The 14,277-nt window shown below is 29.2% G+C and overlaps 3 protein-coding genes across 3 annotated transcripts; 2 read left to right on the top strand and 1 right to left on the bottom strand.

The window, feature by feature from the left end:
• Nucleotides 1-225: 225 nt before the first annotated feature.
• LOC142646057 (succinyl-CoA:acetate/propanoyl-CoA:succinate CoA transferase) lies at nt 226-3,129 on the bottom strand. Its single transcript, XM_075823985.1, has 4 exons — nt 2,772-3,129; nt 1,062-1,751; nt 736-981; nt 226-649 (listed from the first exon to the last, which is right to left on the bottom strand). Exons 1-4 carry the CDS (start codon nt 2,959-2,961, stop codon nt 333-335), a joined length of 1,443 nt encoding a protein of 480 aa, XP_075680100.1. The 5' UTR covers nt 2,962-3,129; the 3' UTR covers nt 226-332.
• Nucleotides 3,130-7,369: 4,240 nt separating this feature from the next.
• LOC113792807 (uncharacterized) lies at nt 7,370-10,824 on the top strand. The gene has a single exon (XM_027342750.2). The coding sequence runs from the start codon at nt 8,028-8,030 to the stop codon at nt 10,632-10,634; it is 2,607 nt and encodes an 868-aa protein (XP_027198551.2). The 5' UTR covers nt 7,370-8,027; the 3' UTR covers nt 10,635-10,824.
• A 1,319-nt stretch (nt 10,825-12,143) lies between these two features.
• LOC113789203 (uncharacterized) lies at nt 12,144-14,272 on the top strand. The gene is made up of 2 exons (XM_027338705.2): nt 12,144-13,260; nt 13,321-14,272. The coding sequence occupies exons 1-2, from the start codon at nt 12,802-12,804 to the stop codon at nt 13,690-13,692; spliced, it is 831 nt and encodes a 276-aa protein (XP_027194506.2). The 5' UTR covers nt 12,144-12,801; the 3' UTR covers nt 13,693-14,272.
• Nucleotides 14,273-14,277: the final 5 nt, after the last annotated feature.

Here is a 14,277-nt window from a genome sequence, read left to right as displayed (position 1 = left end):
AAATTTTTTAAAATAAACTTTATTTCAATTAATAATAACAATAGAAGTAATAATTGTTTGCTTTTTTTGTAAATTTTGGAAATTTGACATTTTTAGTTTTTTTTAACGGGATAAAAGCGGAGTAGACAAATTGCACAATTCATTTCATTTTGTTTTGTTTGTTTTTCTCATTAATTGTTTGGTTTTTTGAATTACTAAAAAAAAATACTGTACACATACATAGAATTCGAATTTGAACTAAACAATTTAATCAATGATACGGATCTGATTTTTAAATGTTACTTGCTCATAGACAACCTAATATTTCATTCAACCATTTCAAATGTTTTTGTTTAATCGGGTGATGGCATACATTTAAGTCGTTCGAATGCACCACGTTCTAATGCTTCACGATGATCTGGATGGGCAATCTGTATGAGAGCATGTGCACGTTGACGATAATTTTTACCAAATAGATAAGCAATACCATATTCTGTAACCAAATAATGCATATGGGCACGTGTAGTTACAATACCAGCACCGGGTTTTAGGCTAATGGATATTTTTGATTCACCTTTTCTAGTAACTGAAGGCATGGCCAGAATAGCTTTTCCTTTACCATCTAAACCTTTAGCAGCACCACGTAAAAAGTCAACTTGACCGCCAAAACCTGCATTAAATTATAATAAATAAATGAATGTAAATTATAATAAAAAACACATTCATTATCCAGTGATTTATAAGTGATTTCCATACCTGAATATACACGAGTGCCAATAGAATCAGCACAAACCTGACCAAGGATATCCACTTCGATACATGAATTGATTGCAGTCACTTTGGGATTTTGGGCAATGTTAAATTCATCATTGACATAATCAATTCCCATCATAACAATAAAAGGATTGTTATCGACAAATTCGTATAATTTTTTCGATCCAATCAAAAACGATGCTGTAATTCGTCCAACTTGTAATTTCTTTTCCGAATTAGTAATTACACCTAATATAATAGAATAAAAAATCAGGCCACAAGTGTCATTAAATTTATTTTTGTAGAATCAATCAGATAAATGCAATCACCTTTGTTACAAAGGTCAACAACTCCATCGGAAAACATTTCAGAATGAATGCCAAGATTTTTATGATTAACCAAATCGGCAAGTACAGCATCCGGAATGGCACCGATACCCATCTGCATGGTGGCACCATCTTCCACAAGATTTGCAGCAATCAATTGTCCAATTTTTTTCTCCGTATCTGTTAAATTTTTCGGTGCATGATCCGGCATTGGAAGCGGACCATCAACTAAGGCATCAAAATGTGATTGATGTACAACTGAATGACCAAATGTTCGTGGCATAAATTTGTTCACTTGACCGATAATATATTTTGAATGCATTAATGCAGCACGTGCAACATCGCATGAAGTTCCCAATGAATGATAACCATGTTCATCAGCCGGTGAAACAGTTACCATAGCAACATCTGGTTTAATTATGCCCTGATAAAAAAGCTTTGGAATTTCACCCAAAAAAATTGGAGTAAAATCAGCACGACCAGCATTGATTGCTTCACGTGAATTAGCACCAGTGAATAATGAATTGGAACGAAAAATTCCTTCAAATTCAGGAGCATTATATTCACCTGCACCTTCTGTATGTATATGATGGATACGAACATCTTTTAGTTTATTTTTTTTACCATGTTCAGCTAATGCAGGTACAAGTGCTCTTGGTGTGGCTGCAGCACCATGTATAAATACATGATCACCTATGATTTCAAAATTAACAAAAAAAATAGACAAAACAAGAAATGAAAAATTAAGTTTACAAAAATCATATCATTCATTCATTCATTGTAATCATCATATATATCATCTTTCACTAATTTTATTACAAATTTTTCATATATTTTGCTCTCATTGATGATTTATAATTCAAGGGCTTCAAGCTAATCATGTTTTTTTTTCGTTGTTTTATTCGAAAACAATATGTGGTCACACAATAATAATAATAATAATTGTCTTGCAATTCAAATCATCTTCAGAATGTAACAAGTTTTGTTTCAATTTCTTTTTTTTTTTTTGAAAAAGGGAACAAAAAAAAATAGCTGAAAAAATTCGTAGGTAGGGGGTTAATGTGTGTGCATAACATTCGGTCAAATTATATATTTTTCCATTTAAGAAAATGTTGTTGTTGGTGATGATCATGTGAACGATTTTTTCACACAATCTTTTTTACAAATAAATAAATAAAAATGATCATTATTAGTAGGAAGAGTTTCGAAGGTCGAACATATTTGGCCTGCTGCTGCTGCTGTTATATTAAGTTTACCGTTAAGGATCAATTACATGGCAATATTATTTTGTTCAAATACAAATACACAAATCAAAAGTCACGAAAATTATTTTCTTAATAAATATAGAGCAAAGGAATTTGGCAATCGTAACAACAAAATTGTAATCAAAATAATAATAAAAATCTAAATGAAAACCAAATGTCTTAAGGAATGATTGATCATTTTTTTTACTGTTTTTGTTTTGTTGTTGTTTATGTTCCTATTGATGATGATATTGAATCAAGGTCTATTTGATCCATCATCATTTAAAAAAAATCATCATCAACAAAGTGATGTTAAATACATTTATGTATGTAAAATACACACATGGAAATCAAAAAAGAAAATTAATTCAAAGAAAAATCCCAAACATATTTCGAATGAAATCCTTTTTTGTTGTTGTTGTCGTTGTTCAATTATAATATGAAACGATGTGTTTTTGGGTACACATACCGGATTTTACAGCAGAAACAGCTTCATCAGCGGTCATCGATTTTGGTTGTCGTCCAGGTATTGGATGTGTTGGTTCATTTGTATAACCATGATATTGACATCGACTTAACATTAATGGTAATTTCATCCATTGTAATGTTTTATGTTGTTGTTGTTGTTGTAAACGAATAAATTGACGTAAAAATGTCATTTCAATAATTTGGACTACTATAATAGATGATGATGATGATGAAAATTTATTTTATTTTCTTTAAAAAACAACAAAACTTTCAATTAAAGGACACTGATATTTTGTACTTGTATTTTTTCCTTTCTATTTCAGGCTTTGTTAAATATTCAAGCCAAACTGTTAAACGATATATAGAGCAGCAGTAAAATATCAAACCAGCCAAATCGACAACAATATCGAATTTTTTATCAACAATTCAATTCAAGCCTGCGCAAACTTATTTTTCACACACAAACCAAAAATAACGTTACAAAATTAAACCAAAAAATGATTTTTTTTAGATATAATTATCGTAGAAATTTAAAGATATTAAAACCAGATAATCGCTTGACATCGAATATTTCGATTGGAAAAAAATATCAACTTGTCTCGTTTCTAAGGATAAAAATATATATTTTTTTGTCTATTTATCAATCAATCGATGTTTATTAATCGATCTTTGATCTCATCAAACAACATATTTAAAAAAAATGACTTGCCATTTCTGTTATCTGTCATAAATTATTTGTCATTTTAGTTTTTGGAATAAAAGTGAAAATGATGTTTTATCCATTACATATAATTAAAATTTGAAATTTTCAAAAACAAAAAACATTGATATTCAAATTCGCTTGTTTGTTTCCGGATGTTTTTCTTGTTCTGGATAATTACCATTCACACTTCTGGGCAAATTTAATCAAAGATAATATGATTAAATTGCCAACAGACTTTGGATTTTTTTTGAAATTTTGAATTGTTTATGAGAAACTCTAAACTGTTTCCTGATGTTATCCAAAACGAAAATCAAGATGTAACAAATTTTTTTTTTGTTTTTTCATAGAAAAAATTTATTAAATGATATTGAAAATGGTTTAGTTTCCTCCTTTTTTTTGTGCGAATTTAGTGAATATTTCAGTGAGAAAGCAAAGAAAAGAAAAATCGATTGAAATTGTTTCATTTTTTTTTTTAATAATCCTAATCGATTTGATCATTGATCATTCATCGTTTCTTCTGGCCTTCGAATTGATATTTATAAAACAAAAAAAAAATTTTTTTAATCGTTGGATTCCAAATGAAATCGAAAAAAAAACAATAAATTGATCGTATAATAACAACTTAATGAAATGACATTCATGAAAATATTAAGCCAAATAATTTGAATCAATCTTTTTTTTTGAAAAAAGCCAACCCTTTTTTTTACATTTCAATCATTGACATTTTTGAAATTTTTTTTTTGTATTCAAAGGAATTTTTTTTTTGTTCGTTACATTGGCTGCCAGCCATTTTGAATATTCGAAATTTGAATGAGTTTTTTTTGCTCTGTTTTGTTTTAAGATTAATTAATTCATTGAATATGATGGCTGAATATCCCTAAATGATGTTTTCATTTTTTCATTTTTTCTTTTCTTAAATAAAGCAATTTGATTTGCTTTGCAACAATTGATTCAACGATATTTTATCGGATCGGTCATTGATTAATTTAAATTACGTTTTTTTTCATCATCATCATGATCATCATGAGAAAAGGGGAAAAAAGGATAAATCAAATTTTCACATTATCTCTATCACACACACACACACACAGATAATTGATCCAATATTGATCTAGTTTTTTTTCGATTTTGATTTTGGTCGTGCAGTTTTAATTTGAAAAAACAAAAACAACAACAGCTTGGATAATGGAGAAACAAAAAAAAAATCTTATAATTTTTTCAGGTGAAATTCAATTTGATTGAAAATCAATTTATTTGATAATAATAATAATAATAATGATGATGATAATCAATTGTAGAAAAACGACAACAACAACATTATGCAGTTTACAATGATAATAACTCTGTTGTTGTTGTTGTTGTTGTTGTTTTAACTTACTTTGATTACAAATCAAGTAAAATAAAGTTTGTTTTTTATGATCTCAAGATGAAGATAAAGAAAGAAATTTCATTTTATCATTATTATTACGAAATTGTTTTCGTTTCTGTTTTCAATTTTAAATTTAATTTTTTTCTTATCTTTTTTTTTGGTTTTTACAAAACAAAAAGCGTAACGATGTGTGATCACAGCATATCAAAAAACAAACGATTAAAAGGTCATTCAAAAAAAAAATTTGGATTGACCGTCAAATTGATGACAATTTTAATTATAATCAATGATGAACATCTTGAGGAACTAAAGCTCGGATATATAGACGACGACAACGACGAAAGGAAATGTCATATGCAAAATATTTTATCCAAAAACAAAAAAAAATTTATTAGAAAAAAATTATAATTTTTTTCCCTTCTCACTACGTTTCTTCGCCCTTTATACTTGATTGATTAATTTATCAACAACGCAAACATTCACATTATCTATATTGATAATAATCATCGTTTCACATTGATACCAATCTTACAAGGTTAATTAATTTTGTCATTTTGTTTTTTTAAACTATAGCAGCAGTCTGTGTCTGCTGCATTCATTCATTTTGAAAATTTTGGACATTTTCTTCAATTTCTAAAAAAACAACAAAATATAATGAAAGAATATAATGAAAATTATCAAAAATTCAATACAAAAACGATAGTGAATTGTCTATCGAGTAAATCATGATGTTGATGATAAACTAGGTCAGAAATTTTGTTTTTTTTTGTTGGAAAATTTTCATTCATTCATCAACGAAAAGAATTTGTTTGCCTGTTGCATCTTCTTGTTGAACTTATTTGATCAATTTTATTTTCCAATTTTGTAACATGATTTTCGTCGTTGTTGTTGTGGCTGAAGAATCACGCACGTTTTTAACACTGAATAATTGATGTGATTTGTTTTTTAGTTTTTCTCGCATTTAATTGCAATTAATTTTCTAATTTTCGATACAAAAAGGTGTTAATGGATGAAAATATCTAAACAAAATTACCCAATAGATTGAATAGATAGAATCAAATGATACGCGAATCGAATTGTTCATGATCATCATCATTTTTTTCCCCCCAAAAAAACAAAGATGTTCAATTAATTTCATTTTGAATTTAGTTATGCAATTCTAAATGATTTTTGTTTTTTATTTTCACATCAACAAAACATTGATATCGGTGGAAAAAAAACAAATTCCCATATAATGAAAATTTATCAGCCAAATTGATCTTTGAAACAAACAAACAAACGAAACAAAAATTCATATAATCAAACGACATTCGGCAATATATCCTTGCAAACAAACAAACAAACAAACAAAATCCATGGTCAGAAATAAATCGTCATCGTTTAAATTAGATTTACTACATCAGCAAAACAGCAAAAAAAATTGGATCAAAACATGATGATGATCCATCGATTGATGAATATTTTTTTTTCGTTAACCATTGTTGTGTATGAATGAATGAAGTAAAAAAAATATGAAAAACAGAACAAGCCATGATGATAATGATGGATCACGTATTATGTCGAAGTTAATAAAAATAGAGTTTATCAAGACATCAATCGATATATATTTAATAATAATGTGTGTGTATAATATCACATAGTCGTTGATGTGTTATTATCATCATCATCATTAATTGTTTGTTACAATTTTCTTTCTCTCTCTCTCTTTCTTTCGTATACGTTATCAAAGCTATTAATTATAATTATAAATTTTTCTTTTCACAAATAAGGATTTACAAAATGAAAATGTATGGCATAAAATATCGTTCGACTTCAATTGTGTTACTAATAATAATAATAATGATATTCTTGTTAAACATCTTGTTGTCAATGTTATCATTTATTCCCTTTATTTTCTGTGAAATTTTGATATTTTTTTCTGATGGTGAAATAATGTTCTTTTTTTTCACTGGAAAATCATAATAAATCAGTTGATGATCGATAACAAAAAATGGGAAATTTTTTTTGTTACAAATGTTCTGTCTGGCTTGTTATTAAGATGATGATAATGAAAGATTGGTCGATGGATGGATGGCAATGATTCGAAGAAGACCATAGAGATTCAGAAATGGCTTTTCTCTTTCTCTCTCTTTAATTTTGATTTTGATACAAATAATAATAACGAAAGAGAATGAAGAAACGAATGTAACTTTTCATGAAAAAAAACAAAAAAATTTATAGTTTTTTTTTATGAAATAAATTCACAACAGCAACAGCAACTTTTTTCGACATTTTACAAAATAATAAATTAGCTAAATTGTTAATCTTTGATTTCATTTTGAATTTCTTTCTCTTTTTTTTCAATCAATCTTTCTGTTGTTTTTTATAAGGTGATAGTGGTTTGCGTGTTTTTCGTTTTTCGTTCCACACCCCCTCAAAAATTCCAAATATTGTGTTTTATCGTTACAAAAAATGAAAATCAATCAAATTTGAAATTATGAATAAATCTTTCTTTTTTTTTGCTCTCGTTTTTTCCCCAGAGATAAACACACATCTTTATTCATTTATTCATTCGATAATTCCATTTCGATCCATATTCAATGTATGATCTGTGAAAAATTATCATTTGAAGAGATAATCTTTGAGACACACACGAGACAGCAACGACCGACTGATCATTTTATTTCTTTATCATTTTTTGTTTTGTCATTTATGTTGGATGATGAACAAAAAAGGAAAAAATCATTTTGTTTCATTTTGAAAAAATTTATAAAATTGTTTTGATTTGTTTCTCATCGATTTCTCCTTACGGCTATTGGTGATTTATATGTAACATATTTGTTTCGATAATTCAAACATTCGAATCCAAAAACACACATTGGTGAACTGATTCTCTCTTTTCTTTCATTTATTATTAGACAAATAGAGGGAGGGAAACTTCGATACAGTTTTTGGGAGAAATTTTTTCTATTGAATATCTTCAAGAAAAAAAATCAATAGCAAATAACATCGATGATGATCAATGATGATCAACAAATTCAAACGATTCTTTTGAATCAAACAATCAATGTCAATTGAAATTTTGTAATTTTTGTTTACATTCAAATATATAATTAGTGTCTTAATCGTGTGTGAAACGATTCATCAATTTTTTAATTTATTAGATTTTGGATCATCATTGAATCATCCAAAATAAAAAAATAAAAATGTTCAACATTCACCAATCAAATGTCGTGATATTTTTGTTGTTGTTGGTATTATCATCATTTTATAAAAATGGTTTTACACAATCATCATTAAATTTGAATGAAACATCATCGACAAATCAATTTCGATTATCAACACCAACACCAACACCAATATTATCACAGCCATTATTAAAATCAAATGCAATTGAATATTTTCAATGGTTATTACAAAAAGCATTACCATTGAATTTGAATCATGAACAAACAAAAATATTTTTAATTGCTCCGGCAAATTATTCGGGTACAAACAATTCAAATTTATCATCATCACAACAACAACAACAACAAACATCAACAAATATTGAAAATGATAATATTATTTTTACCGGTATCAGTCAACCGATTGAACGAAGAAAATCTTATTATTTTCTAATTCCAAATGAACAGCTTAATGGTCGAAGTGCATCAGAACAATTGATCACTGAACCACAAATTGTATCGGATCCAATAGCAACACAAAACTATTCATCAGAAATTTTCGACAATAGTTTGTCGCAAAATTTTACCAATTTCAATCAATCAAATAATTTCTCTTTGTTAACCGAAGAAAGTCGTACAAGTGGTAATGATTCACATTCCATATCGAATCCATTTGCATCATCACCATATCGTAGTTCTAACGATGTTATTGAAAGTTTAATTAAAAATATATTCAGTGATTTAACTCTTCAATCGTTACCACCAGAAGATGTTTTATTTGGTAAACTTCCAGAACGTGATTCGAAAGTAGATCTTGATCCAGCTATAATATTTGGAAATATTACACAATCAGATCAACGATCATCAATCGAACTTAATCAATCACCACCACAAAATGAACTTGCATCACAGTTCCAATCGCAACCTTCACCACAATTACAGCCCCAATTCGAATCACAGTTCCAATCGCAACCTTCACCGCAATTACAGCCACAATTTGAATCACAGTTCCAAGCTCAGCCCTTACCGCAATTACAACCACCGCCTGCACCAAAGTTTCAAGATCAACCCTTACCGCAATTACAACCACCGCCTGCACCACAGTTTCAAGATCAACCCTTACCGCAATTACAACCACCGCCTGCATCAAAGTTTCAAGATCAACCCTTACCGCAATTACAACCACCGCCTGCACCAAAGTTTCAAGATCAACCCTTACCGCAATTGCAACCACCGCCTGCACCACAGTTTCAAGATCAACCCTTACCGCAATTACAGCCGCGACCTTTAAAACAGTTTCAACTGAAACCTACACCGCAGTTAGAACCACCATCACCACCACCAACATCATCACTGCAATTACAAACAGTCAATTTTCGCCAACCACCAACAACTCCATTATTTACAAACTATAGCCTTGAAAATTTCAACAATCAAATTCTTCGCAATGATTTTAATTTAAATCAAAGTCGATTTATTAACAACAACAACATCGATCAAGGTTTAACACGTGATTTGGCTCCAAATCATGGAAATTACAGCTTTGATCGAGAAAATTTTACATTTGTTCGTAATGATAACAATTTGCCATCTTCACGACAGCACAGTGGCTTCGCAAACAATTTCACAATAAATCAAAATTACAATCTAACCAATTCGAATAATTATCAGCCACCCACAACTGTTCCATTGAATCTATCATCATTTCGATTTTCAAAGATTCCTCCTCCTTATCAAGCTGGTGTTGAATATAGTGCACCTGATGAAATGCCCGATCAAGATATTACTGATCAAGATTTATTCGTAGAATTGAATCGAATTCAAGAACAACCATCATCGTCAGCAGCATCATCGTCAGCAGCAAAACCAGCACCAGTATCCCGATTTTCTACGACAAATGTTCCTCAAACATTTCCCACCTCATTTAATAATGAAATCGTCGCAACAACATTACCGATTAATTATGGTCAGCAACAAAATCAACCACAACAAAATCAACCAAGAATGGTAGGAGAAATTCCAACCAAAACATTTTTTCCACCAACACCAATTCCACGTGGACAAACAGTTCAATTTCATAGTCAACGAGTAACACATGTTGCTCCATCAACAAAATCAACATCAAATTTATCGTATCAAAATTTAAATACCAGTCGTTATAATAATTTTTTCAATAATAATTTTTATGCACCATATGATAATACAAATTATTCCATCTATAATTCACCAATTGTTTCCGGTTCTAATGATAATTATTATAAATATAATTTTTCGGGTAATAATTTTGTTGAAACATTTCCAAACAAATTACAAACAACAAATCAATCACCACTTCTACCACCACCACCAACATCAACATTAGTGACAAATTCATTACCAAACAAACAACAATTATCATCAAGACATTCAACAGGTTTGTTGTTAACATCAACATTTACTGGCAGTAGTTCTATTTCACAACGATCAAAACTTCGACCAACACCGATCAATATTAATAATATACCGAGACCACAACCACCACCTACATTACGAACAAATGATGATAATATACCGATGGTAATGATACCATCGGATATGGCCAATAGACTTGTCAATATAATTTCATTGCCAAATTATAAATTTTATCTGGGTAAAAAAATTCGCTAAAAAAATGTTTTATTTTCAAGCAAAAATATTCAACAAAAAAAACTTCATTATCATCAATAATCATCATCATCATTCATTAATTATTTTCTCTTGATATTCATTCACCAATCATTCAATACAATCCAATTTCAATTATCATTATTATTTTTTTTGGTAAAAAAAAATCTAAATAAATGATTTCAAATGCAAATTCATAATCAACATTGTTTTGTTTTGTTGGTTTTTTTGGACAATGAAATTGAAAATTTCGAAATTCATTTCAAATTTATGTGAGTGTTTGTGCACCACATAAATAATCATCATTATCATTATCATTTGGTTTGACCATCATAATCAACATACAATGGAACATTTTCTGATGATGATTTATGTTTGTTTCCTTCCCCCCTCTATTATCAAATGCAAATATATTTTTAGATATTGCCAACGAAACGTACAATTTTTGAATTAATTAATGAATCCAATTCTTTCTGTTTTTGTTTATGTGTTTCTATTGTTATCCATTTAATTAATGAATCAAAATCATTAGCCAAAAATATCAATAAATGAAAAAAATGAAATCAATTGATAATTGATTTTTTCTACCAAAAAAAAAAAGATAGAATCGAAAAGGATGGTCACCTAAGGTCAATGTATTTCTTTGACAGGTAGTTTAACTTGTTTCGGCTGTGTATGTCTTCTTGTTGTTTTTTTTTTGTGTATTCAAAGGAGAAAATTGAAATCGTGAAATTATTATTGCATGATGATGATGCCATTGATGAATCAGACACGTCAACTATCTATCTAGAAAGATTGTACTTTTGATATTTAAAATCAATATTGTAATTATCTATCCCTATTGAAATAGGTATGCAGCTGTTGCTAAGTGCTGTAAGTTTTTTTTGTTTTGTTATTAATTTAAAAAATTGAATTGTTATGGTATTCAACAAACAAACAAAAATCTGATAGGATCACATCGTTTCAATTATCGTATGGATATTTCATCTATTTGTTGGATCAGGCATGATAATATGACAAAAACCTGGATAAACCAATAATAGAGGTATGGAAAAAACCACAAAAAAAAAAAATCTCTATGGATGCTACAATTATAAAATGGTACAAAAAAAGATATTTGGCGCGCATAAGCAAGCGCGGTTTTTCTACAAAATGCATTTATTCGTTTTTTTTTCTTTCTTGATCAAACGAACGAAAGAATCGAATAAGAGTGGTGGAGTTGTTATAGTGGTAAAGTAGTAAGCAGAAATGAAAAAAAAAATTACTACAGTCACAATGAATAAAAACTGAAATTTCATTAGATCCATTGCTAAAAAGTATATTACTTGGATAACATCTGTTCCATTATGACTATAGCCTAACGTGAATACTTACCTTTATTCCATGGAAAGAAGTAGCAGTCTGATAAGATTCTTACAGATATTAATACTACTACTACGAAAAAAATGATAACGACTCCATTCGTAATTTCGCATTTTGTTATTGATAAATGTACAAAATGATAAAATTATTATCCACTTCGAATGATACCCAAACCAACCACACAGAAATGAAATGAATGAAACACAACAACAACAACAAAACAACAAAAAAAAAGTCGACCGTTTCATAATAATACCGCCACCAATTACCACCTCCATGCATAATTTCCATCGAAGACGTATTAATATTAACAAACGAACGAAAACAACAGCATCATCATTATAAACAGGCCAAAGAATAATAGTTGTACCACGAAGATGATTTTTTTCGGATAATTTTTTTTGTTAATGTGTATGTCATCCCTATCTTTGTTGTTTTTTTTATTAACGCCGTTATCAACTATTTTCATCTTTAATTTGAAATTCTGATTGTATTTTTATGTTTGTTTGTTATTGTTACTAAAATATCATCATTTTGTGACAAAGATCAATTAGATTACCTAAGTGTTTGTTGAATCGGTCATTATTGTTTGTCAACAAATATTAACGTTCATTTTCAAAGTTTTTTTTTGTCAGTTGTATTCAATGACAATAGAAAATACATTTCAATCATAAATCCGATTGCCATTGTTGTGGGAAAAGATTTCGGAATTTTTTTTATACTTCCTCATTTTTTTTGTTTACCCGTGTGTCATCATTAAAACCGGTCCAAAATTAATCCCCAAGCGATCGCAGAAATTGAAGCACTCATGGAATTATCGGCGGTGGGAGAACGGGTCTTCGCCGCAGAGTGTATTTTGAAAAAACGAACTAGAAAGAATAGGGTTGAATATCTTGTCAAATGGCGAGGATGGTCAAAAAAATACAATACCTGGGAACCTACAGAAAATATACTGGATCATCGATTAATTGATTCATTCAATAAAGCACAGAAAAGAAGGGCCAATAAAGCAAATGGTCGTGGTAAATCATCAAACACCGCATCTATAACAAATGAAACGAATCCGTCGGCTAGCGCTGAAACCAATAACAAAAATAGCCAGGACGGATCTTCTCGAAAGAGCTCGACAGTAAAAGAGACAGCATATAATAAGAGAAAATCATTAGCGGATAAGTCTTCCACACAAGCAAAAGTATCCAAATTGAAAAGTGATCGAACAACCGACAATAGTGATCAAGTTGATTCGACCGATGGCGATTATGATGATGTAAGTTTTAATTAATCAAAGTTTTAGGTGATAATGAATTTTCTTTTTTTTCATAAATAGTCCAATTCTGGAGAAACGTCATTTGAAAAACAAAATGACAATAAAAACGAAATCAGTAAACAGGAACCTACAAAGCTTATTAAAGAAAATGATAATGAACCACCAGAGTGTCCAAACAAAACAAATAACGTTAAAGAACAACAAGTGCCCAAGTCAAATTTTTCGATTGGACCGCCACCGGAATTCTGGCGACGGCAAAATAAAATCGTTGATCACATAATGGTTACTGATGTGACCGAAAATGATTGTACCATAACTGTTCGTGAATGCAGAACTCCTCAAGGATTTTTTAAAGAAAGAACCGAAATGAAAAGCATTGCGGTATCGACAACAGATTCTATGACCGGTATAAAATCGGCAAATATCCATTGAATGAATTTATTTTTGTTGATTACTACTATCCCACTAAAAATAAATGAGAAGCCGGCATTTATTTTCTCATTATTTCACATTCACAATTGTTTATAATTTGAAATTATCCATCTCAATTATCGCAGAGATTAAGTCAAAAACACATCTCTATTTTTGTAAAATATTAATTTTTAACTAACAAAAAAAAATAATCATAAAAATATCCTCGATTATGATAATTATTATTTTCCTGTTCTGGAATTATGAATAGATATATATCAGAAACCGATTAGTTATTATGGGTTATTACATTTTACACACAGACAAAAAAAAACATTTTCGGTATTTCATCCTGGATTTTAATTTTGCACATACACACACTTACACATACATTCACCTGTTCGAAAATCGTTGTTTCTTGTCAATCAATCAATTTTCAAAATTTTGCATTAATTCATTTTGTTGATAATGTTTGGCCAATACACACGCAAACCTGATCACATACTCAAAAACGAGAAAAGAAAACAAATTTATTTAATTACGAGCATTGATGATTATAATAATTGTAAAATAATAAAATTCAGATGCTAATTATGTTTTATTTTT

The sequence above is a fragment of the Dermatophagoides pteronyssinus genome, unplaced genomic scaffold (assembly GCF_027571235.1).
Source record: "Dermatophagoides pteronyssinus isolate colony J.1.1.1.1 unplaced genomic scaffold, Derpt_VIB-CSIC_2022.12 sq0001, whole genome shotgun sequence".
Taxonomy (NCBI): domain Eukaryota; kingdom Metazoa; phylum Arthropoda; class Arachnida; order Sarcoptiformes; family Pyroglyphidae; genus Dermatophagoides; species Dermatophagoides pteronyssinus.
This window is presented reverse-complemented; position numbering and strand designations above follow the sequence as displayed.

What these genes read in the sequence shown, in the direction of transcription:
- LOC113792807 (XM_027342750.2), top strand. Translation starts at nt 8,028, where the DNA reads ATGTTCAACATTCACCAATCAAATGTCGTGATATTTTTGTTGTTGTTG.
- LOC142646057 (XM_075823985.1), bottom strand. Translation starts at nt 2,961, where the DNA reads ATGACATTTTTACGTCAATTTATTCGTTTACAACAACAACAACAACAT. An exon ending in TGTTTCTGCTGTAAAATCCG is followed by an intron (nt 1,752 to 2,771) that starts GTATGTGTACCC and finishes TTGAAATCATAG; the next exon opens with GTGATCATGTATTTATACAT. An exon ending in TGGCACTCGTGTATATTCAG is followed by an intron (nt 650 to 735) that starts GTATGGAAATCA and finishes AATTTAATGCAG; the next exon opens with GTTTTGGCGGTCAAGTTGAC.
- LOC113789203 (XM_027338705.2), top strand. Translation starts at nt 12,802, where the DNA reads ATGGAATTATCGGCGGTGGGAGAACGGGTCTTCGCCGCAGAGTGTATT. An exon ending in CCGATGGCGATTATGATGAT is followed by an intron (nt 13,261 to 13,320) that starts GTAAGTTTTAAT and finishes TTTCATAAATAG; the next exon opens with TCCAATTCTGGAGAAACGTC.